This window comes from Mya arenaria, chromosome 15 (genome assembly GCF_026914265.1).
Source record: "Mya arenaria isolate MELC-2E11 chromosome 15, ASM2691426v1".
Classification (NCBI taxonomy): domain Eukaryota; kingdom Metazoa; phylum Mollusca; class Bivalvia; order Myida; family Myidae; genus Mya; species Mya arenaria.
The window spans coordinates 32,898,372-32,922,222 of NC_069136.1; the positions used below are offsets into that span (position 1 = coordinate 32,898,372).

At 37.0% G+C, this 23,851-nt stretch overlaps 1 protein-coding gene across 4 annotated transcripts in view; it reads right to left on the reverse strand.

The window, feature by feature from the left end:
• Nucleotides 1-23,851, reverse strand: part of LOC128220055 (protein timeless-like) — a 194,449-nt gene that overhangs the window by 164,761 nt on the left and 5,837 nt on the right. For 3 of the 4 annotated variants that reach the window (XM_052928308.1, XM_052928307.1, XM_052928310.1), the window contains exon 2: nt 21,427-21,659. In XM_052928308.1, coding sequence (XP_052784268.1) covers nt 21,427-21,526 — 100 coding nt within the window. In that variant the 5' untranslated portion in view covers nt 21,527-21,659. Of the gene's footprint in view, nt 1-18,566; nt 18,706-21,426; nt 21,660-23,851 lie in introns of those variants that run through there. The other variant, XM_052928311.1, reaches the window with a different exon arrangement.

The window sequence follows — 23,851 nt, forward strand, 5'->3', positions numbered from 1 at the left end:
TACTGTGGGATAACTGACAGACAAAGTTTCCCTAACATTCTACACAAGTACCGTGGGATAACTGACAGACAAAGTATCCCCTAACATTCTACACAAGTACTATGGGATAACTGACAGACAAAGTATCCCCTAACATTCTACACAAGTAACATGGGATAACTGACAAACAAAGCTTCCCCTAACATTCTACTCAATTACCATGCAATAACTGACAGACAAAGCTTCCCCTAACATTCTACACAATTACCATGCAATAACTGACAGACAAAGTTTCCCTTAAATTCTACACAAGTACTATGGGATAACTGACAGATAAAGTATCCCCTAACATTCTACACAAGTACCATGGGATAGCTGACAGACAAAGTTTCCCCTAACATTCTACTCAATTACCATGCAATAACTGACAGACAAAGCTTCCCCTAACATTCTACACAATTACCATGCAATAACTGACAGACAAAGTTTCCCTTATATTCTACACAAGTACTATGGGATAACTGACAGATAAAGTATCCCCTAACATTCTACACAAGTACCATGGGATAGCTGACAGACAAAGTTTCCCCTAACATTCTACACAAGTACCATGAGATAACTGACAGACAAAGTATCCCCTAACATTCTACACAAGTACCATGGGATAGCTGACAGACAAGGTTTCCTAATATTCTACACAATTACCATGTAATAACTGACAGACAAAGTTTCCCTTATATTCTACACAAGTACCATGGGATAACTGACAGACAAAGTATCCCCTAACATTCTACACAAGTACTGTGGGATAACTGACGGACAAAGTACCCCCTAACATTCTACACAAGAACCATGGGATAACTGACATACAAAGTTTCCCCTAACATTCTACACAAGTACCGTGGGATAACTGACAGACAAAGTTTCCCCTAACATTCTACACAAGTACCATGGGATAACTGACAGACAAAGTTTCCCCTAACATTCTACACAAGTACCGTGGGATAACTGACAAAAAAAGTATCCCCTAACATTCTACACAAGTACCATGGGATAACTGACAGACAAAGTTTCCCCTAACATTCTACACAAGTACCATGAGATAAATGACAGACAAAGCTTCCCCTAACATTCTACACAAGTACTATGGGATAACTGACAGACAAAGTTTCCCTAACATTCTACACAAGTACTATGGGATAACTGGCAGACAAAAATTCCCCAAACATTTTAAACAAGTACTGTGGGATAACTGACAGACAAAATTTCCCTAACATTCTACACAAGTACTGTGGGATAACTGACAGACAAAGTTTCCCCTAACATTCTACACAAGTACCATGAGATAACTGACAGACAAAGTATCCCCTAACATTCTACACAAGTAACATGGGATAACTGACAAACAAAGCTTCCACTAACATTCTACTCAATTACCATGCAATAACTGACAGACAAAGCTTCCCCTAACATTCTACACAATTACCATGCAATAACTGACAGACAAAGTTTCCCTTATATTCTACACAAGTACTATGGGATAACTGACAGATAAAGTATCCCCTAACATTCTACACAAGTACCATGGGATAGCTGACAGACAAAGCTTTCTAACATTCTACACAAGCACCATGAGATAACTGACAGACAAGGTTTCATAATATTCTACACAATTACCATGTAATAACTGACAGACAAAGTTTCCCTTATATTCTAAACAAGTACCATGGGATAACTGACAGACAAAGTATCCCCTAACATTCTACACAAGTACTGTGGGATAACTGACAGACAAAGTACCCCCTAACATTCTACACAAGTACCATGGGATAACTGACATACAAAGTTTCCCCTAACATTCTACACAAGTACCGTGGGATAACTGACAGACAAAGTTTCCCCTAACATTCTACACAAGTACCATGGGATAACTGACAGACAAAGTTTCCCCTAACATTCTACACAAGTACCGTGGGATAACTGACAAAAAAAGTATCCCCTAACATTCTACACAAGTACCATGGGATAACTGACAGACAAAGTTTCCCCTAACATTCTACACAAGTACCATGAGATAACTGACAGACAAAGCTTCCCCTAACATTCTACACAATTACCATGCAATAACTGACAGACAAAGCTTCCCTTATATTCTACACAAGTACCATGGGACAACTGACAGACAAAGTATCCCCTAACATTCTACACAAGTACTATGGGATAACTGACAGACAATGCTTCCTAATATTCTACACAAGTACCATGAGATAACTGACAGACAAGGTTTCCCTTATATTCTACACAAGTACTGTGGGATAACTGACAGACAAAGTATCCCCTAACATTCTACACAAGTACCATGGGATAACTGACAAACAAAGTTTCCCCTAACATTCTACACAAGTACCGTGGGATAACTGACAGACAAAGTTTCCCTAATATTCTACACAAGTACCATGGGATAACTCACAGACAAAGTATGCCCTAACATTCTACACAAGTACTGTGGGATAACTGACAGACAAAGTATCCCCTAACATTCTACACAAGTACGGTGGGATAACTGACAGACAAAGTTTCCCCTAACATTCTACACAAGTACTGTGGGATAACTGACAGACAAAGTTTCCTAACATTCTACACAAGTACCATGGGATAACTGACAGACAAAGTTTCCCCTAACATTCTACACAAGTACCATGAGATAACTGACAGACAAAGTTTCCCCTAATATTCTACACAAGTACCATGGGATAACTGACAGACAATGTTTCCTAACATTCTACACAAGTACTGTGGGATAACTGACAGACAAAGTTTCCTAACATTCTACACAAGTACCATGGGATAACTGACAGACAAAGTTTCCCCTAACATTCTACACAAGTACCATGAGATAACTGACAGACAAAGTTTCCCCTAACATTCTACACAAGTACCATGCAATAACTGACAGACAAAGCTTCCCCTAATATTCTACACAATTACCATGCAATAACTGACAGATAAAGTTTCCCTTATATTCTACACAAATACCATGGGATAACTGACGGACAAAGTATCCCCTAACATTCTACACAAGTATTGGGGATATCTGACAGACAAAGTTTCCGCCTTACATTCTACACAAGTACCATGGAATAACTGACAAACAAAGTTTCCCCCAACATTCTACACAAGTACCTAGGGATAGCTGACAAACAAAGCTTCCCCTAACATTCTACACAAGTACTATGGGATAAATCACAGACAAAGTTTCCCTTATATTCTACACAGGTACTGTGGGATAACTCACAGACAAAGTATGCCCTAACATTCTACACAAGTACCATGCAATAATTGACAAAGTTTCCCCCTAACATTCTACACAAGTGCTGTGGGATAACTGACAAAGTATCCCATAACAAGCTACACAAGTAGGATGGGATAACTGACATAAAAAATTTCCCTTATATTCTACACAAGTATCATGCGATAACTGAAAGACAAAGTTTCTCCTAACATTCTACTCAAGTACCATGAGATAACTGACAGACAAAGTTTCCCCTAACATTCTACAAAAGTACCATGAGATATATGACAGACAAAGCTTCCTAACATTCTACACAAGTACCATGCAATAACTGACAGACAAAGTTTCCTTAAAGTTCCACACAAGTACCATTGGATAACTGACAGACAATGTATGCCCTAACATTCTATAAAAGTACCATAAGATAACTGACAAAGTTTCCCTCACATTCTACACAAGTACCATGGGATAACTGAAAGACAAAGTATCCCCTTACATTCTACACAAGTACCATGGGATAACTGACCACAAAAATTCCCCTAACATTCTACACAAGTACTGTGGGATAACAGACAGACAAAGTATCCCCTAACATTCTACACAAGTACTGTGGGATAACTGACAGACAAAGTTTCCCTAATATTCTACACAAGTACTGTGGGTTTACTGACAGTCAATGTTTCCACTAATATTCTACAGAAGTGCCATGGGATAACTGACAAAGTTTCCCCTAACATTCTACACAAGTGCCGTGGGATAACTGACCGACAAAGTTTCACCTAACATTCTACACAATTACCATGAGATAACTGACAGACAAAGTTTCAATAATATTCTACACAAGTACTGTGGGTTTACTGACAGTCAATGTTTCCCCTAATATTCTACAGAAGTGCCGTGGGATAACTGACAAAGTTTCCCCTAACATTCTACACAAGTGCCGTGGGATAACTGACAAGGTATCCCCAAACAATCTACAAAAGTAGCATGGGATAACTGACAGACAAAGATTCCCCTAACATTTTACGTAAGTACCATGGGTTAACTGACAGGCAAAGTTTCCATTATATTCTACACAAGAAGCATGCGATAACTTACGGACAAAGTTTCCCCAAACATTCTACACAAGTACCATGGGATAACTGACTGACAAAGATTCCCCTAACAATCTACACAAGTACTATAAGTTAACTGACAGGCAAAGTATCCCTCATATTCTACACAAGAAGCATGGGATAACTTACGGACAAAGTTTCCCCTAACATTCTACACAAGTACAATGAGATAACTGACAGACAAAGCTTCCTAACATTCTACACTGTGGGATAACTGACAGACAAAGCTTGCTAACATTCTACACAAGTACCATGAGATAACTGACAGACAAGGTCTGCTAATATTCTACACAAGTACCATGGGATAACTGACAGACAAAGCTTCCCCTAATATTCTACACAAGCACCATGAGATAACTGACAGACAAAGCTTCCCTAACATTCTACACAAGCACCATGGGATAACTGACAGACAAAGCTTCCTAACATTCTACACAAGCACAATGGGATAACTGACAGACAAAGCTTCCTAACATTCTACACAAGTACCATGAGATTACTGACAGACAAAGCTTCCCTAACATTCTACACAAGCACCATGGGATAACTGACAGACAAAGCTTCCTAACATTCTACACAAGTACTGTGGGATAACTGACAGACAAAGCTTCCTAACATTCTACACAAGTACCATGAGATAACTGACAGACAAAGCTTCTCCTAACATTCTACACAAGCACCATGGGATAACTGACAGACAAAGCTTCCTAACATTCTACACAAGTACCATGAGATAACTGACAGACAAAGCTTCCCCTAACATTCTACACAAGCACCATGGGATAACTGACAGACAAAGCTTCCTAACATTCTACACAAGTACTGTGGGATAACTGACAGACAAAGCTTGCTAACATTCTACACAAGTACCATGAGATAACTGACAGACAAAGTATCCCCTAATATTCTACACAAGTACCATGGGATAACTGACAGACAAAGCTTCCCCTAATATTCTACACAAGCACCATGAGATAACTGACAGACAAAGCTTCCCTTACATTCTACACAAGCACCATGGGATAACTGACAGACAAAGCTTCCTAACATTCTACACAAGCACCATGGGATAACTGACAGACAAAGCTTGCTAACATTCTACACAAGTACCATGGGATAACTGACAGACAAAGCTTCCCTAACATTCTACACAAGCACCATGGGATAACTGACAGACAAAGCTTGCTAACATTCTACACAAGCACCATGGGATAACTGACAGACAAAGCTTCCTAACATTCTACACAAGCACCATGGGATAACTGACAGACAAAGCTTCCTAACATTCTACACAAGCACCATGGGATAACTGACAGACAAAGCTTCCTAACATTCTACACAAGCACCATGGGATAACTGACAGACAAAGCTTCCTAACATTCTACACAAGTACCATGGGATAACTGACAGACAAAGCTTCCTAACATTCTACACAAGTACCATAAGATAACTGACAGACAAAGCTTGCTAACATTCTACACAAGTACCATGGGATAACTGACAGACAAAGCTTCCTAACATTCTACACAAGTACCATGGGACAACTGACAGACAAAGCTTCCTAATATTCTACACAAGTACCATGAGATAACTGACAGACAAAGCTTCCTAATATTCTACACAAGTACCATGGGATAACTGACAGACAAAGCTTCCTAACATTCTACACAAGTACCATGAGATAACTGACAGACAAAGCTCCCTAACATTCTACACAAGTACCATGGGATAACTGACAGACAAAGCTTCCTAACATTCTACACAAGTACCATGGGATAACTGACAGACAAAGCTTGCTAACATTCTACACAAGTACCATGGGATAACTGACAGACAAAGCTTCCTAATATTCTACACAAGTACCATGGGATAACTGACAGACAAAGCTTCCTAACATTCTACACAAGTACTATGAGATAACTGACAGACAAGGTTTCCTAATATTCTACACAATTACCATGCAATAACTAACAAACAAAGTTTCCCTTATATTCTACACAAGTACCATGGGATAACTGACAAACAAAGCTTCCTAATATTTTACACAAGTACCATGAGATAACTGACAGACAAGGTTTCCTAACATTCTACACAAGTACCATGAGATAACTGACAGACAAAGTTTCCTAACATTATACACAAGTACCATGGGATAACTGACAAAGTTTCCCCTAACATTCTACACAATTACCATGAGATAACTGACAGACAAAGTTTCCTAACATTCTACACAAGTACCATGAGATAACTGACAGACAAAGTTTCCTTAAAGTTCTACACAAGTACCATTGGATAACTGACAGACAATGTATGCCCTAACATTCTATAAAAGTACCATAAGATAACTGACAGACAAAGTTTCCTAACATTCTACACAAGTACCATGGGATAACTGACAAAGTTTCCCCTAACATTCTACACAATTACCATGAGATAACTGACAGACAAAGCTTCCTAACATTCTACACAAGTACCATGAGATAACTGACAGACAAAGCTTCCCCTAACATTCTATACAAGCACCATGGGATAACTGACAGACAAAGCTTCCTAACATTCTACACAAGTACCATGAGATAACTGACAGACAAAGCTTCCCCTAACATTCTACACAAGCACCATGGGATAACTGACAGACAAAGCTTCCTAACATTCTACACAAGTACTGTGGGATAACTGACAGACAAAGCTTGCTAACATTCTACACAAGTACCATGAGATAACTGACAGACAAAGTATACCCTAATATTCTACACAAGTACCATGGGATAACTGACAGACAAAGCTTCCCCTAATATTCTACACAAGCACCATGAGATAACTGACAGACAAAGCTTCCCTAACATTCTACACAAGCACCATGGGATAACTGACAGACAAAGCTTCCTAACATTCTACACAAGCACCATGGGATAACTGACAGACAAAGCTTCCTAACATTCTACACAAGTACCATGGGATAACTGACAGACAAAGCTTCCCTAACATTCTACACAAGCACCATGGAATAACTGACAGACAAAGCTTCCTAACATTCTACACAAGCACCATGGGATAACTGACAGACAAAGCTTCCTAACATTCTACACAAGCACCATGGGATAACTGACAGACAAAGCTTCCTAACATTCTACACAAGCACCATGAGATAACTGACAGACAAAGCTTCCTAACATTCTACACAAGCACCATGGGATAACTGACAGACAAAGCTTCCTAACATTCTACACAAGTACCATGGGATAACTGACAGACAAAGCTTCCTAACATTCTACACAAGTACCATGAGATAACTGACAGACAAAGCTTGCTAACATTCTACACAAGTACCATGGGATAACTGACAGACAAAGCTTCCTAACATTCTACACAAGTACCATGGGACAACTGACAGACAAAGCTTCCTAATATTCTACACAAGTACCATGAGATAACTGACAGACAAAGCTTCCTAATATTCTACACAAGTACCATGGGATAACTGACAGACAAAGCTTCCTAACATTCTACACAAGTACCATGAGATAACTGACAGACAAAGCTCCCTAACATTCTACACAAGTACCATGGGATAACTGACAGACAAAGCTTCCTAACATTCTACACAAGTACCATGGGATAACTGACAGACAAAGCTTGCTAACATTCTACACAAGTACCATGGGATAACTGACAGACAAAGCTTTTTAATATTCTACACAAGTACCATGGGATAACTGACAGACAAAGCTTCCTAACATTCTACACAAGTACTATGAGATAACTGACAGACAAGGTTTCCTAATATTCTACACAATTACCATGCAATAACTAACAAACAAAGTTTCCCTTATATTCTACACAAGTACCATGGGATAACTGACAAACAAAGCTTCCTAATATTTTACACAAGTACCATGAGATAACTGACAGACAAGGTTTCCTAACATTCTACACAAGTACCATGAGATAACTGACAGACAAAGTTTCCTAACATTCTACACAAGTACCATGGGATAACTGGCAAAGTTTCCCCTAACATTCTACACAATTACCATGAGATAACTGACAGACAAAGTTTCCTAACATTCTACACAAGTACCATGAGATAACTGACAGACAAAGTTTCCTTAAAGTTCTACACAAGTACCATTGGATAACTGACAGACAATGTATGCCCTAACATTCTATAAAAGTACCATAAGATAACTGACAGACAAAGTTTCCTAACATTCTACACAAGTACCATGGGATAACTGACAAAGTTTCCCCTAACATTCTACACAATTACCATGAGATAACTGACAGACAAAGCTTCCCCTAACATTCTACACAAGTACCATGAGATAACTGACAGACAAAGTTTCCTTAAAGTTCTACACAAGTACCATTGGATAACTGACAGACAATGTATGCCCTAACATTCTATAAAAGTACCATAAGATAACTGACAGACAAAGCTTCCCCTAACATTCTACACAAGTACCATGAGATAACTGACAGACAAAGTTTCCTAACATTCTACACAAGTACCATGGGATAACTGACAAAGTTTCCCCTAACATTCTACACAAGTACCATGAGATAACTGACAGACAAAGCTTCCCCTAACATTCTACACAAGTACCATGAGATAACTGACAGACAAGGTTTCCTAATATTCTACACAATTACCATGCAATAACTAACAAACAAAGTTTCCCTTATATTCTACACAAGTACCATGGGATAACTGACAAACAAAGCTTCCTAATATTTTACACAAGTACCATGAGATAACTGACAGACAAAGTTTCCTAACATTCTACACAAGTACCATGAGATAACTGACAGACAAAGCTTCCCCTAACATTCTACACAATTACCATGAGATAACTGACAGACAAAGTTTCCCCTTATATTCTACACAAGTACCATGAGATAACTGACAGACAAAGTTTCCCCTAATATTCTACACCAGTACCATGAGATAACTGACAGACAAAGCTTCCCCTAACATTCTACACAATTACCATGAGATAACTGACAGACAAAGCTTCCCCTAACATTCTACACAAGTACCATGAGATAACTGACAGACAAAGTTTGCTAACATTCTACACAAGTACCATGGGATAACTGATAGACAAAGCTTCCCCTAACATTCTACACAAGTACCATGGGATAACTGACAGACAAAGTATCCCTAACATTCTACACAAGTACCATGAGATAACTGACAGACAAAGTATCCCTAATATTCTACACAAGTACCATGAGATAACTGACAGACAAAGCTTCCCCTAACATTCTACACAAGTACCATGAGATAACTGACAGACAAAGTATCCCCTAACATTCTACACAAGTACCATGATATAACTGATAGACAAAGTTTCCCCTAACATTCTACACAATTACCATGAGATAACTGACAGACAAAGTTTCCCCTAACATTCTACACAAGTACCATGAGATAACTGACAGACAAAGTTTCCCCTAACATTCTACACAATTACCATGAGATAACTGACAGACAAAGTTTCCCCTAACATTCTACACAAGTACCATGAGATAACTGACAGACAAAGTTTCCCCTAACATTCTACACAATTACCATGAGATAACTGACAGACAAAGTTTCCCCTAATATTCTACACAAGTACCATGAGATAACTGACAGACAAAGTTTCCCCTAACATTCTACACAATTACCATGAGATAACTGACAGACAAAGTTTCCCCTAATATTCTACACAAGTACCATGAGATAACTGACAGACAAAGTTTCCCCTAATATTCTACACAAGTACCATGAGATAACTGACAGACAAAGTTTCCCCTAACATTCTACACAAGTACCATGAGATAACTGACAGACAAAGTTTCCCCTAATATTCTACACAAGTACCATGAGATAACTGACAGACAAAGTTTCCCCTAACATTCTACACAAGTACCATGAGATAACTGACAGACAAAGTTTCCCCTAACATTCTACACAAGTACCATGAGATAACTGACAGACAAAGTTTCCCCTAACATTCTACACAAGTACCATGAGATAACTGACAGACAAAGTTTCCCCTAACATTCTACACAAGTACCATGGGATAACTGACAGACAAAGTTTCCCCTAACATTCTACACAAGTACCATGAGATAACTGACAGACAAAGTTTCCCCTAACATTCTACACAAGTACCATGAGATAACTGACAGACAAAGTTTCCCCTAACATTCTACACAAGTACCATGGGATAACTGACAGACAAAGTTTCCCCTAATATTCTACACAAGTACCATGAGATAACTGACAGACAAAGTTTCCCCTAACATTCTACACAAGTACCATGAGATAACTGACAGACAAAGTTTCCCCTAACATTCTACACAAGTACCATAAGATAACTGACAGACAAAGTTTCCCCTAACATTCTACACAAGTACCATGAGATAACTGACAGACAAAGTATCCCCTAATATTCTACACAAGTACCATGAGATAACTGACAGACAAAGTTTCCCCTCACATTCTACACAAGTACCATGAGATAACTGACAGACAAAGTATCCCCTAATATTCTACACAATTACCATGAGATAACTGACAGACAAAGTTTCCCCTCACATTCTACACAAGTACCATGAGATAACTGACAGACAAAGTTTCCCCTAACATTCTACACAAGTACCATGGGATAACTGACAGACAAAGTTTCCTAACATTCTACACAAGTACCATGAGATAACTGACAGACAAAGTTTCCTAATATTCTACACAAGTACCATGGGATAACTGACAGACAAAGTATCCCCTAACATTCTACCCAATTACCATGAGATAACTGACAGACAAAGTATCCCCTAACATTCTACACAAGTACCATGAGATAACTGACAGACAAAGTTTCCCCTAACATTCTACACAAGTACCATGAGATAACTGACAGACAAAGTTTCCCCTAACATTCTACACAAGTACCATGAGATAACTGACAGACAAAGTTTCCCCTAACATTCTACACAATTACCATGAGATAACTGACAGACAAAGTTTCCCCTAACATTCTACACAAGTACCATGAGATAACTGACAGACAAAGTTTCCCCTAACATTCTACACAATTACCATGAGATAACTGACAGACAAATTTCCCCTAACATTCTACACAAGTACCATGAGATAACTGACAGACAAAGTATCCCCTAACATTCTACACAAGTACCATGAGATAACTGACAGACAAAGTTTCCCCTAATATTCTACACAAGTACCATGAGATAACTGACAGACAAAGTTTCCCCTAACATTCTACACAAGTACCATGAGATAACTGACAGACAAAGTTTCCCCTAATATTCTACACAAGTACCATGGGATAACTGACAGACAAAGTTTCCCCTAACATTCTACACAAGTACCATGAGATAACTGACAGACAAAGTTTCCCCTCACATTCTACACAAGTACCATGAGATAACTGACAGACAAAGTTTCCCCTAACATTCTACACAAGTACCATGAGATAACTGACAGACAAAGTTTCCCCTAACATTCTACACAAGTACCATGAGATAACTGACAGACAAAGTTACTGACAGACAAAGTTTCCCCTAATATTCTACACAAGTACCATGAGATAACTGACAGACAAAGCTTCCCCTAATATTCTACACAAGTACCATGAGATAACTGACAGACAAAGTTTCCCCTAATATTCTACACAAGTACCATGAGATAACTGACAGACAAAGTTTCCCCTAATATTCTACACAAGTACCATGAGATAACTGACAGACAAAGTTTCCCCTAATATTCTACACAAGTACCATGAGATAACTGACAGACAAAGTTTCCCCTAATATTCTACACAAGTACCATGAGATAACTGACAGACAAAGCTTCCCCTTACATTCTACACAAGTACCATGAGATAACTGATAGACAAAGCTTCCCCTAACATTCTACACAAGTACCATGAGATAACTGACAGACAAAGTTTCCTAACATTCTACACAAGTACCATGAGATAACTGACAGACAAAGCTTCCCCTAACATTCTACACAAGTACCATGGGATAACTGACAGACAAAGTTTCCTAACATTCTACACAATTACCATGAGATAACTGACAGACAAAGCTTCCCCTAACATTCTACACAAGTACCATGGGATAACTGACAGACAAAGTTTCCCCTAATATTCTACACAAGTACCATGAGATAACTGACAGACAAAGTTTCCCCTAACATTCTACACAAGTACCATGGGATAACTGACAGACAAAGTTTCCCCTAACATTCTACATAAGTACCATGATATAACTGACAGACAAAGTTTCCCCTAACATTCTACATAAGTACCATGATATAACTGACAGACAAAGTTTCCCCTAACATTCTACACAATTACCATGAGATAACTGACAGACAAAGTTTCCCCTAACATTCTACACAAGTACCATGAGATAACTGACAGACAAAGTTTCCCCTAATATTCTACACAAGTACCATGGGATAACTGACAGACAAAGTTTCCCCTAACATTCTACACAAGTACCATGGGATAACTGACAGACAAAGTTTCCCCTAACATTCTACACAAGTACCATGAGATAACTGACAGACAAAGTTTCCCCTAACATTCTACACAAGTACCATGAGATAACTGACAGACAAAGTATCCCCTAATATTCTACACAAGTACCATGAGATAACTGACAGACAAAGTTTCCCCTCACATTCTACACAAGTACCATGAGATAACTGACAGACAAAGTATCCCCTAATATTCTACACAAGTACCATGAGATAACTGACAGACAAAGTTTCCCCTCACATTCTACACAAGTACCATGAGATAACTGACAGACAAAGTTTCCCCTAACATTCTACACAAGTACCATGGGATAACTGACAGACAAAGTTTCCTAACATTCTACACAAGTACCATGAGATAACTGACAGACAAAGTTTCCTAATATTCTACACAAGTACCATGGGATAACTGACAGACAAAGTATCCCCTAACATTCTACCCAATTACCATGAGATAACTGACAGACAAAGTATCCCCTAACATTCTACACAAGTACCATGAGATAACTGACAGACAAAGTTTCCCCTAACATTCTACACAAGTACCATGAGATAACTGACAGACAAAGTTTCCCCTAACATTCTACACAAGTACCATGAGATAACTGACAGACAAAGTTTCCCCTAACATTCTACACAATTACCATGAGATAACTGACAGACAAAGTTTCCCCTAACATTCTACACAATTACCATGAGATAACTGACAGACAAAGTTTCCCCTAACATTCTACACAAGTACCATGAGATAACTGACAGACAAAGTTTCCCCTAACATTCTACACAAGTACCATGAGATAACTGACAGACAAAGTATCCCCTAACATTCTACACAAGTACCATGGGATAACTGACAGACAAAGTTTCCCCTAATATTCTACACAAGTACCATGAGATAACTGACAGACAAAGTTTCCCCTAACATTCTACACAAGTACCATGAGATAACTGACAGACAAAGTTTCCCCTAATATTCTACACAAGTACCATGGGATAACTGACAGACAAAGTTTCCCTTCACATTCTACACAAGTACCATGAGATAACTGACAGACAAAGTTTCCCCTCACATTCTACACAAGTACCATGAGATAACTGACAGACAAAGTTTCCCCTAACATTCTACACAAGTACCATGAGATAACTGACAGACAAAGTTTCCCCTAACATTCTACACAAGTACCATGAGATAACTGACAGACAAAGTTACTGACAGACAAAGTTTCCCCTAACATTCTACATAAGTACCATGAGATAACTGACAGACAAAGCTTCCCCTAATATTCTACACAAGTACCATGAGATAACTGACAGACAAAGTTTCCCCTAATATTCTACACAAGTACCATGAGATAACTGACAGACAAAGTTTCCCCTAACATTCTACACAAGTACCATGAGATAACTGACAGACAAAGTTTCCCCTAACATTCTACACAAGTACCATGAGATAACTGACAGACAAAGTTTCCCCTAATATTCTACACAAGTACCATGAGATAACTGACAGACAAAGCTTCCCCTTACATTCTACACAAGTACCATGAGATAACTGACAGACAAAGCTTCCCCTAACATTCTACACAAGTACCATGAGATAACTGACAGACAAAGTTTCCTAACATTCTACACAAGTACCATGAGATAACTGACAGACAAAGCTTCCCCTAACATTCTACACAAGTACCATGGGATAACTGACAGACAAAGTTTCCTAACATTCTAAACAATTACCATGAGATAACTGACAGACAAAGCTTCCCCTAACATTCTACACAAGTACCATGAGATAACTGATAGACAAAGTATCCCTAACATTCTACACAAGTACCATGCAATCACTGACAAAGTATCCCTAATATTCTACACAAGTACAGTGGGATAACTGATAGACAAAGCTTCCCCTAACATTCTACACAAGTACCATGAGATAACTGATAGACAAAGTATCCCTAACATTCTACACAAGTACCATGCAATCACTGACAAAGTATCCCTAATATTCTACACAAGTACAGTGGGATAACTGACAGACAAAGTTTCCCTAACATTCTATAAAAGTACCATAAGATAACTGACAGACAATGTATGCCCTAACATTCTACACAAGTACCATGAGATAACTGACAGACAAAGCTTCCCCTAACATTCTACACAAGTACCATGCAATAACTGACAGATAAAGTTTCCTAACATTCTACACAATTACCATGGGATAACTGACAAACAAAACTTCCCCTAACATTCTACACAATTACCATGAGATAACTGACAGACAAAGCTTTCTTACATTCTATACAAGTACCATGCAATAACTGACAGACAAAGTTTCCCCTAACATTCTACACAATTACCATGAGATAACTGACAGACAAAGCTTTCTTACATTCTACACAAGTACCATGCAATAACTGACAGACAAAGTATCCCTAACATTCTACACAAGAACTGTGGGATAACTGACAGACAAAGTTTCCCTAAAATTCTACATAAGTACCATGGGATAACTGACAGACAATGTATGCCCTAACATTCCACAAAAGTACCATGAGATAACTGACGAAGTTTCCCCTAACATTCTACACAAGAACTGTGGGATAACTGACATGCAAAGTATCTCCTAACATTCTACACAAGTACCATGGGATAACTGACAGACAAAGTGTCCCCTAATATTCTACACATGTACCGTGGGATAACTGACAGACAATGTATCCCCTAACATTCTACACAAGTACCATGGGATAACTGACCTCAAAGTTCCCCTTACATTCTACACAAGTACTGTATGATAACTGACGGACAAAGTTTCCCCTCACATTTTACACAAGTACCATGGGATAACTGACAGACAAAGTTTCCCCTCACATTCTACACAAGTACCATGGGATAACTGACATCCAAAGTTTCCCCTAACATTCAACACAAGTACCATGGGATAACTGACAGACAAAGTTTCCCCTCACATTCTACACAAGTACCATGGGATAACTGACATCCAAAGTTTCCCCTAACATTCAACACAAGGACCATGGGATAACTGACAGACAAAGTTTCCCCTAACATTCTACACAAGTACTGTGGGATAACTGACTGACAAAGTTTCCCTTATATTCTACACAAGCACTGTGGTATAACTAACAGAAAAAGTATCCCCTTACATTCACCACAAGTACCGTGGGATAACTGACAAACAAAGTTCCCCTAATATTCTACACAAGTACCATGCAATAACTGACAGACAATGTTTCGCCTAACATTCTACACAAGTACTGTGGGATAACTGACAGACAAAGTATCCCTAATATTCTACACAGGTACCATGGGATAACTGACAGACAAAGTTTCCCTCAACATTCTACACAAGTACTGTGGGATAACTGACAGACAATGTTTTCCCTAATATTCTACACAAGTACCATGGGATAACTGATAGACAAAATTTCCCTAATATTCTACACAAGTACCATGGGATAACTGATAGACAAAATTTCCCTAATATTCTACACAAGCACTTTTGGATAACTGACATACAAAGCACCGTGTGATAACTGACAGACAAAGTATCCCCTAACATTCTACACAAGTACCGTGTGATAACTGACAGACAAAGTTTCCCCTAACACTCTACACAAGTACAATGGGATAACTGACTGACAAAGTCTCCCTTATATTCTACACAAGGACCGTGAGATAACCGACAGACAAAGTTTCCCTTATATTCTACACAAGCACCGTGTGATAACTGACTGACCAAGTATCCCTTATATTCTACACAAGCACCGCGAGATAACTGACAGACAAAGTAGGATAACTGACAGACAAAGTTTTCCCTAACATTCTACAAAAGTACCATGGAATAACTGACAGACAAAGTTTAGCTAACAGTTATATATTTTAACCCTAACATACAGTACAGTCAATGAGTTAGACCCACCTTCCTTGCTCAATCCGAGGGATAAAGTTGATGATCGCGCGACTTCCTCCGAGGGTAAAACTGTTCCCTTGCTAAAATCCCACCGAGTTCCTCCGAGTGGCTGGTTCACCGAAGAGTTTAATATGAATGAAAGGGTTGAAAATCGTCCGATTTTATGACCCCGCGGCGGAACTCCGTGTATAATCAGATCAAGCAATCATTCTTGTTCAGAAGTTATTTGTTTTTATGCTTATGTACATTGTTAATCTTATAAGATCCTTACCAGGGTTAAACTTGAATTTGTGTCCGTAAATGCCAATTGAATATTGTCTTAATTTGTTAATAGTAAACATTGAATCATTGATGTATTGCCACTAATTGTATTGCATCATAAAACAGCCAACATTTTATACAATTCTGAAGCATGACCTGTCCTCTGACGTCAGGCACATGATCAATACAATATGGAATATGCTATTTATTATTGATGGTTAAAAATAGCTATGACATTTTAGGGAATTTTCCACAGAAAATGAGGCAAGAAGGCCTTCAACATGCGCTCTGAACTATGAACGCATGTTTGACCTCCTGATTTTCAGAAAATGTGTAATTAGTAACAAAGCCTTTTTCGGGTGAAAAGTGTTTATCAATGTATTCAGTCATTAGTAAATAACACGTTTATAAGGTGCATGTGCAAAGTGAGAAATAAGACTGCATTCTTGTGGTAAGTTAACTTCATGCAAAACGTACAGAGAAAAAAAACAAAAAAAGCAATTTACTGGAGCCATCATAATCGGTTGAAATTTGAAAAAAATAAAATAACTTTAGCTCTGATTCTTATCAAGTGTCTGCAGAGTTTCACGGAGTTTACCCCTCCAAGGAACGCCACGTTCGTTATTCTTCGGTCAACTGATCACCCTCCGAGGGCCTTAAATTCAAACTCAGAGGAATGGGGAGAGTTGATAAAATCATTGTGTTGGCCGCGATAGCGAAAATCCACAGAGGGAAACGGAAAGTGGGTCTAACTCGTTGAGTGTACTGTAGACAAGGAATGATATGAAAACTGTACATTATCTTATATTATTCAGTGAAAGATGCAATTATGGCAGTGGATAGGTCCTGTTAACCTGTGTTGCCAGGGGCTGGGAGTGATAGTGGTAAGTCTTTTGGGGGGGATGTTGAATGAACAATTACAGGCAAAAAGCCTCTGTCAACATGTGCTGCTTGTGGTATAAGTACACAGGATTTCACTGTTAGTGATTGGATTTTACTAAGTTACATCTTTAACATATGAGTTGATATCCATCAAAATAATCACTTTCAAGCAGATAAGTATTGTATGACAAGGGAGATCACTGCTGCAAGAATTATCTGCCCTGATGAGAAATTATCCGGAAGTCGGTAAATGGTGTCAAGGTAAACAAAACATTGACCTTGACAATTTTTTTTAATTATCAAGCCCGATGATTTCATCGCCAATCGGGCTATATTAAAGGATGATCTTGTAGCCCGGGTCATTTTTTTCGTCGCCTCTGGCGATCAGGCTACCGTTAATTTGAACACTGAGTTTATGTTTCTTTATACCTTTCATACTTTATATTTATTTTTTTCTTTGTTACCAAAACAGATTAATCAATGATTTATTAACAATTGGAACAACATTATTTTCTTTATTTAACAAGGTTTTAAACTATTGACAATTACCTTTAGATACATGTAAGTCACCATAGTTGATGAAAATCATTGTTACACTTCCATATTTTCATTAAATATAACCACAATATATCTGAAGTATCTACAATGCTCAAATCCACAAAAGCACTGCTTCACCAAACTAATCAAGTCTGCAGACCATATGGACCAATCTAAAACATACTGTCATGAACTACATGAAATCTTGCATGGCAACACTGATTTAGGAGTCTAAGTACCCCACTTATTCCATTACAAGCATTTCTATTAAGTTTTCCACTTAAACTAATGCTCGTGGGAGCTTTTCACACAATAAAACCATTTATTTCCCGGGGAAGGGAGTTTATATGGTTTACGAATACTGCAAAATTAGTTCATTTCTTTAACTTTTTTTTGCGATCATTGATATTCTTAACATCATTCTTTGTGATGCCATTAACATTGGAGGGAAGTGCATGCATCTTTAGCAAAATAAATTATCTTGCAAATTTAACTCTTTTTACAGTACCTACATATGAATTCAGACCAACAGAAAGATACCATTTTGAATCAAACTGGGTGTAAAATGGTAACTGGGCGTTTGAAACAAAAATTGTAGGATTACAAACTCTTTTAAATATTTTATACACACCGGTAAGTTATTTACTGTCACATTTTCAACTTGTTTATTTTCAGAAATAGTGAGTATAAGCATAAATTTACTATATTAAAGGTTACAATCTTGTTAGCAGTAATTAATATTTTCCATAAATGCATTATTTAGTAAGTAGTTAAAGGTTTATCAGTTGAAATTGATGTTTGTTATCCATGTGTATGTATTGATTTTGAATTATAAGAGTGTCACTTTAAGCTTGCGAAATTCAATGAGTGGATAATTATCTTCTCAGATGAAAGAAGAACACAAGTTTCTTTGTAAAACCAGGCTGTTTGACTACTGGATGTTTACTGGATACTTTATTACCAGATACATGTATGAGTTGCACACTCACTCGTAGTGGTTGCAAGTGCACTGGTAATGGACATGACATAATGGTTCTTCTAAAATGCTTGATAAACTCAGGAGTATGATAATTAATGATGTCAAACATGATGACTGTCTATGGTATGATGATGGTGGTTACACTTGGTCTTGGGACAGACAAAGAAGCCAAGCGTTTGCATAATATAGCTAAATTCTAACCCTACTTTCTATAATTGGTATGGTTTTAATCAGACTACTACCTCCCTCGACATAAATGTTTAACAAAAGAACTTTAAATTGAATCTAAGGTCATGCGCAATTGATTGTCAAGTAGGAGTTTCAATAAGTAGACATATTAAACGTCCGGAAAAGCGCCAAAAACATCCCAGAATTTGACCTCAGGCGTTTTGAAAAATCCTTATAATGGCCTTGTACGCCTCTTTTAATGTGACCGGACGTTTTCATATGCTGCACCATTGATTGCTTTAAATATGCCGTACTGCCCTTTCATCTTCCATATGCCTTGTGCATGTCATATGACAGCTTATTGTGTGTAATGAGCAGACCACCTGTGTATTCATAAAAGGCCATCTTCTAATCGGATAATTAGGAAGAGCTAATTATTGAAACATCGCCAGGAGGCGGAGCTATTGAATGTCAGCCAATCAGAATATACAATGAAAACTTGTTCGTTCCAAGATGAAAGTTTGTAAAATGCTATAGAAAATGCGAAGGGATGGTGAAAAATGTTGTCAAGCACTATTAAACCTTCTTAAAATAATTGATAATTGTATTGTACAGACAAGACTCGCTATTTTAAATAATATTGATTTGAAGCAGACGGTCAGTGCCGATTTGTAGACATAGGAAAGTTGGCGCTAACACAATCAAACACATGTATTTGTAAAATATTCATGATGAACATTTCTTTGTAACCCCAAAAATATTTTGATGCTGTCGCGTTTACCTGTCATGTCTACGATCATGTCAAAATTCGCCGAAACCGCCATTTTGTCGTAACGATTTTCAGAGTTATTTTATCAATGTTCTATGCTGTTTTTATAAGTGTTTTTTTTAAGCAAGATCAGTGATTTTTATTGTCATTTTATTCTAAAACATCAACTAATTAAGCTTAACTTTACCAAAGACAATTAAAAAACAGCCAAGCTGAATGTAACATTCATACCCAATCCAGATAGTACCAACTAAAATTCGTCCCCTACATTTTTTATTTTTTTTTATTTTGTGTATTTATACCAGTATGATTCTTTCAAATGCTTAACTGTCTGGGGTTTTTTATTTTACATAATTTTTAGGAGAAAATGAGACAATGTACTCAAGAACACTCCAGACAGGTACAGTCATATAACCACAGACAAAAAGACAAATTTTAATTTTGATATTTAAACACACCCTTCTTAATTTTGTGAAAAAGCAACAATATTTTGTACAAGTCTGAAAATCATGGAAAATAACCCCTCCTTGTGCCAGGGGTGGATCCCTCCCAAACACATCCCCATGCGCCCCTACGCTAGACTCTTGTAATGGTTGAATATAAACAATAAACATAAATATAAACATTTTGAATTGTGCATCAAACACGCTACTTAACCTACAAATTCTATGAAAAATTCTAAAAATTCCTGAAAATCAGACATGGAATTAAAAAAAAATCCTGATTTTGGGTCTTATTTAAACCCCTGGTCAAGGTTATAATGTGACCAATAATTCTCTCCTTTGGTTTAAAGTTTTAGCATTTATATCAGGTTGGTTTGGCATCAATTTAGATTCAAAGTGCTATAGCTAGGAAAAAATAAAGGGGCAGTGACACGTGAGGGCCACTTTATATAAAAAAAAAACCTGTCTATAAACTAAATTTCATGAACACATAATAATGAATTTATAATGTACCATAGCAGTCCACGTCCACGATGTATGTGTGATTCTGCCAATATCCTAGATTCCCAACCAGGCCATTGAGGCCACCACAGTTCATAATTGTCCACTCCATGGCTGGTGGGTGAACAATTGCCGTCCTTGTACAACAGGTTGGTAAAATATTATGCCTGCTTTGTAAGGTTCTCTGTCATTTCTGAATGTTTTTAGTTGCTGATTTGTAATGTGATATCTCATCCACGTATTATCTGAAATAAAGATGAAACTCTGTTAACTAGCTTATATTACAAGTTTGATTTTGGTTACACTCTTGTAATGGTTGAATATAAACAATAAACATAAATATAAACATTTTGAATTGTGCATCAAACACGCTACTTTACCTACAAATTCTATGAAAAAAACTTAGTACAATTTCCTACCTACAAAAAAATTAAACCATAACTTAAAGATATTTGCAGCTACTGCTACTATGACAACCATACATATTCTTAAAATGCAAATTCTAACCTACATTTAAAGCCAATAAAAAATGAGGGTCATGTGATTGTATGATTTTGTTTATAGAGACAGCCAATCTCTTTGGATTCTGTTGGATCACAATTTATTAATACTTTTTTTCAAAAATCTTTTTTGGTAGGCGGTAAAAAAACATATTATAATATTTCATAGGTATCCAGCTTAAAATCTCCTTTACAGCATCAGCATCTTAATCTGATTTTAGTTCACAGCTCAAAAAAAGTAACAATGTAAATTCAATTAATCCAAAACTATAACACATGAATACATACCATTGCTATATTTAACAACTTTCAAAACAGTAAAAGACAACTACCAAACTTCGTACAGACTTAGATGTATGATGTTACAGATGACTGACTCCCAACAAAATGATCCTGGTCTTTGCATGGCCATTACATTCACAATGGCCAATCCTGATATTAGCACTGCCTTTCTGAATTTACCAAGTACGAAAAACACTTAAACCAACCACAAGAACTTATTCTCACATGTTTTGTACTGATATAAACACAAATGGATAAGTAATACTTTATCCCCCAACCTTTTAATATTAGGATAATTTAATATTACTTGATAATCGTAACTACAATCATCCATTTATTCCAATCCCAAAATTATGCCATTCAACTCACTAGAACACTCTGTCAGCCAAGTACTGACGGCAAATCCCCTTGCTTCCTGATCAGACAATTTCCTCCACTGTCACAAGTATCACAAGTAACTTGGCTGTAGATCAATTACATGAATTAATCAAACTACCTTTCAACACTGCATTTATCGAAGGATATAATAAATTTAACTTTTATATAAGTGGAACTAGTACTGAGTATAAACTGAGACAGTACTCAAGTAAACGAGATACTCCCAAGTCTCTGTGTGTAAAAATACGGGGGTCGGTTTCACATACATTTATCAAAATTTTATTCATAGTTCTTTTTACCAAAAATGAAATGATTACTTAAGCAAATCATCAAAAATGACATTAGTTTTCTTCTTTCAAGTTAATCTATTTCACAAAATTAATGTAACTAAGGCCAAAATGAAATGGTTTGGGTAGGGTTACATCATATTAAAAAAAAGGTAGGGTAGGTAGGCTTTTTATTTTTTTGCATTTATTTTTTATTAGGCTTCAAATGAGAACGTTTTTGTCATCATTGGATAATGGTGTAAAGTTAAATATTCTGTATAAAGCTTTAATGGTTTTATAAAACTATATATCAAAACACACACTTTTTTATTTATTTTTTAACAACTGACTATAAAAACAGTAAGTTTGGCCCTATTTTGATGGTAGGGTCGGGTAACCCGCAAGAAATGTACTTTTTAGGTCTTAGCAAAATCTTGTTTTCTTCTTAAAATACTATCTTAAGCAAAAACTAAGAAAGCAACTATACCTGATGTATTTAAAGGTTTATATAATTTGTTGTGTATTGATTTTCAATTGTGATAGGATCAAATTGTTTCAAATAGAACAACCACAGTGTTAAGTGGACTTTAAAATATCCATTTAATATATACTGTCTTTAGGCCACACCAAATTAATGTTTAGTTCCTCGGATTTTTGCCAAAAAAAATTGGAGCAAGCGAGCGAAAAAAAAAAAAAAAAAAATTTGTCAGTTTTCATAAAAACCGAAGCGAGCGAAAAGCGAAAAATATATTTTTCCTTATATTCAATATAAATAAGAAAGATTGTTCAAATTAATTGCCCTTAAACCCATTTTAATGCCATCTTGAACTGAAACTCTAATGGACATCGGGAAAATGTCGGAATACATACTATTTATTCATCCGTGTTTAGTACAAACATTATAATTATGGATAAATCTAATTTCTTATATAATTAAAACGTACTTTAATATGACGATCATTCATAATAATAAATAACCCTGATTTTAGTAAAAAGTTTGAAACGACTTAT